At 56.7% G+C, this 2818-nt stretch overlaps 1 protein-coding gene across 1 annotated transcript in view; it reads left to right on the top strand.

The window, feature by feature from the left end:
* FGD3 (FYVE, RhoGEF and PH domain containing 3) overlaps positions 1 to 2818 on the top strand; it is a 37386-nt gene that overhangs the window by 21185 nt on the left and 13383 nt on the right. The window contains exons 10-11 of the mRNA XM_035029252.1: positions 503 to 595; positions 1879 to 1958. Of these exons, the coding sequence (XP_034885143.1) occupies positions 503 to 595; positions 1879 to 1958 (173 nt within the window). The remainder of the gene's footprint in view (positions 1 to 502; positions 596 to 1878; positions 1959 to 2818) is intronic.

Raw genomic sequence — 2818 nt, 5'->3', positions numbered from 1 at the left:
CCCTTGGCTACAGAGCCACTCCCCACCACGCTCTTCACCACAGGGCCACGCCCCTGCCCCCGCCCTTCACCAGAGCCACGCCGCTGCCCTCCCCACCACGGCCTTCACTACAGAGCGACGTGCCCACCACGCCCTTCACCACGGAGCCACGCTCCTGCCACGCCATGCCCTTGGCTACAGAGCTACTCCCCGCCACGCCCTTCACCACAGAGCCACGCCCCTGCCCTCCCCACCATGCCCTTCACCACAGCCACGCCACGCCCTCCCTGCCACGCCCTTGGTACAGAGCCACGCCACGCCCTCCCCGCCACGCCGCGCCCTTCACAGAGCCACGCCCCCGCCCTCCCCGCCACGCCTTTCACCACAGAGCCGTGCCCAACACTATCTGCCACGCCCTTCACCACGGGGCCACGCCCTGCCCAGCCCAGCTGCAGAGCCCTGGCCTGCCTCCTCTCTGTCGGGCCTCCTGGCACCCCTCACCCTGTACCTGTCCCGATTGCAGTTCAACAGCATGATCCTTTACTGTGTGCCCAAACTGCGGCTCATGGGCCAGAAGTTCAGTGTCCGGGAGAAAATGGACATTTCGGGCCTCCAGGTGGGTGAGCCCTTCCCTGTCACCAGCTCCCCTGGCAGGGCACTGGGCAGGGTGGGGACACTGAGCTCTGGCTGCTGGAGGGTGGTCACCACTGTGCACCTGGCCTGCCACCCACTTTTCGAACTTCGGTTCTGTCTGTGACACACATGTGGCCTGAGCATTTCTGAGTGCCACTCAGCCTGGCATTGTGCATGACGTAAGCAGGATCCTGTCCTTCTGCTTGGCCTCCCTGCCCGGGTGCCGCTGCCCTGTGCTTGCAGGACAAAGGGCAGCACTGGAGTCTGGGCCAACCTCTGTTCCTATGAGGTGGGTGCTTAGAGCCCCATTTACAAACCAGAAGGCGAAGCTTGGGGTGAAAGTGGACGGGGTGCCCTCCCTGCCCAGTTCCTGGTCCCCTGGTCCATACACTCTCCTCTCCTGGGCCGTCTTAGAGTCCAGATGAGGTTCTGCAGGCCCAGGGTCCAGGTGACGTGTTGTCCTTGCCGTCCCTTGTTTCCTGAGCCTCTCAGTGTCTCCTGCACAGGGTCCACAGAGCTGGAATCTGCCCCCTCTCCTGTAGGGAGGGCTCTGAATTAACCACCACTTTACAAGTACTGACTAAATCCAGTACTCAGCTTTAAAATGTGAAGGTTTGCCTTAGTGATACAGGAAAAATCCTTCTTACTTTGAAATTTTTGAGCCCCAGCATAAGAAACACCCTTTAAAGTAAAAACTATGGAAAAAAATGTTTTTTGTCATTGTTAGAAGAAATTCTTGTAGGTGTTTTTATGTAAGAAATTAGTGGTGGGTAGGTAACTAGACGTGCTAACACAGAAGCTCTCAACTCTGGGGCATTTGGGAAGTTCCTGCTGTGAGGCCCCATCCCAGATTCTGGCTGGGCCCCCATCTCCCCATCTCCCACAGCCGGGCTGTGGTGCTGACAGTGGGGGGCCTCAGGGCCACATCCATCCAGCCCAGTGTCTTGGGGGTGGGGTGTTGGGGATGAGAGGAGGCTTCCCATCACAGGGGCTGGTGGATCAGAGACCCCTGCAGAGTGGTACAGAGCCTCGTGGCCCTTTTAAGATTCCCATTCCTCTCTCAGGGGCCTTCAGGTGCTGTGGTGAGAAAGCTTCCATTTGTCCGGGGCTGGTGGCTGGCCGCCTTGCTGGGAAGCCCTGCAGGTGGGAGGGTTTGGCTGCCTCCTCCTCAAGAAAGACCTCCGTGTCTGAGAGCACGGGGCTGCCGCTCAGGGCCCGCTAAACAACCGGTTGTTTTGTTTTGTCCTTGGCCCTTGGGCCTCTAAGGTGCAGGATATCGTCAAGCCAAATGCAGCCCACACGTTCATCATAACGGGAAGGAGACGGTCCCTGGAGCTGCAGACTCGGTACGGGCGGCCGTCCCTGCGTCTGCTGTTATGAGCTGACGTTTTAGCTGATGGCTTCCTTTTCTAAACACGATAATCTTGCGATGTGTTGTTTTTGGTTTATCTTACTCTCTTATTTGTCGTTTAAAATGTAACCGTTCTAAAGGGAAGTTGATGAAAATTGAGCGTCTGCCTTCCTCTTCCCCCCACCAGCAGAGGTGTCCTTCCCAGACTTCTGCGTGTACGAACGTGTCTCAAGTTTTAAAATCACACACGACTGTTTACCGTATAGCCTGTTCTGCTTCTTGCTTTCTTCACTTAATTTGCCAGAAATCATCCCATAGCCAAGCTCCATTTCCAGAAGCAACGTAATTCTCCATCACACTCACCGACCAGTTCCTGCTCACAGGCACCCAGGCTCCATCCGGGTTGCTGTGGCAAAAGGTGCTGCAAGCAGCAATCCTCACACCCGTTTTGTGCATTAGTCCTTCTGTCCGTCAGAAAGATTCCTGAGGTAGAGCTGTCGCTCAAAGGGTAGCACATCTGCTTTAAGTTTTGGGGCCATTGTCACACCCCCTGTGGTGTGTGACAGGCTTGTGCTCTCACTGGGGCGAGTGTGCGGGAGACCCTGTCTCTCATTTCCACCAGTGATGTGAGATCTTTGTAAGACCTGTTGTGGTCCAGGGAGGTATTGACTTACATCCACAGCAGAGGGGTCTGCAGACCACACCTGACCACACCTGCCTATACATGACCCTGTCTAGCCACATCTGACTGCACCTGGATAGGCCTGGACACACCTGATGCCACCTAGCCATACTTGACTCCACACCTACCCCACCTGGACACACTTGACTCCGCACCTGCCCCACCTGATCACA

The sequence above is a fragment of the Mirounga leonina genome, unplaced genomic scaffold (genome assembly GCF_011800145.1).
Source record: "Mirounga leonina isolate KUSES-001 unplaced genomic scaffold, KU_Mleo_1.0 Mir_224, whole genome shotgun sequence".
Classification (NCBI taxonomy): domain Eukaryota; kingdom Metazoa; phylum Chordata; class Mammalia; order Carnivora; family Phocidae; genus Mirounga; species Mirounga leonina.
This window is presented reverse-complemented; position numbering and strand designations above follow the sequence as displayed.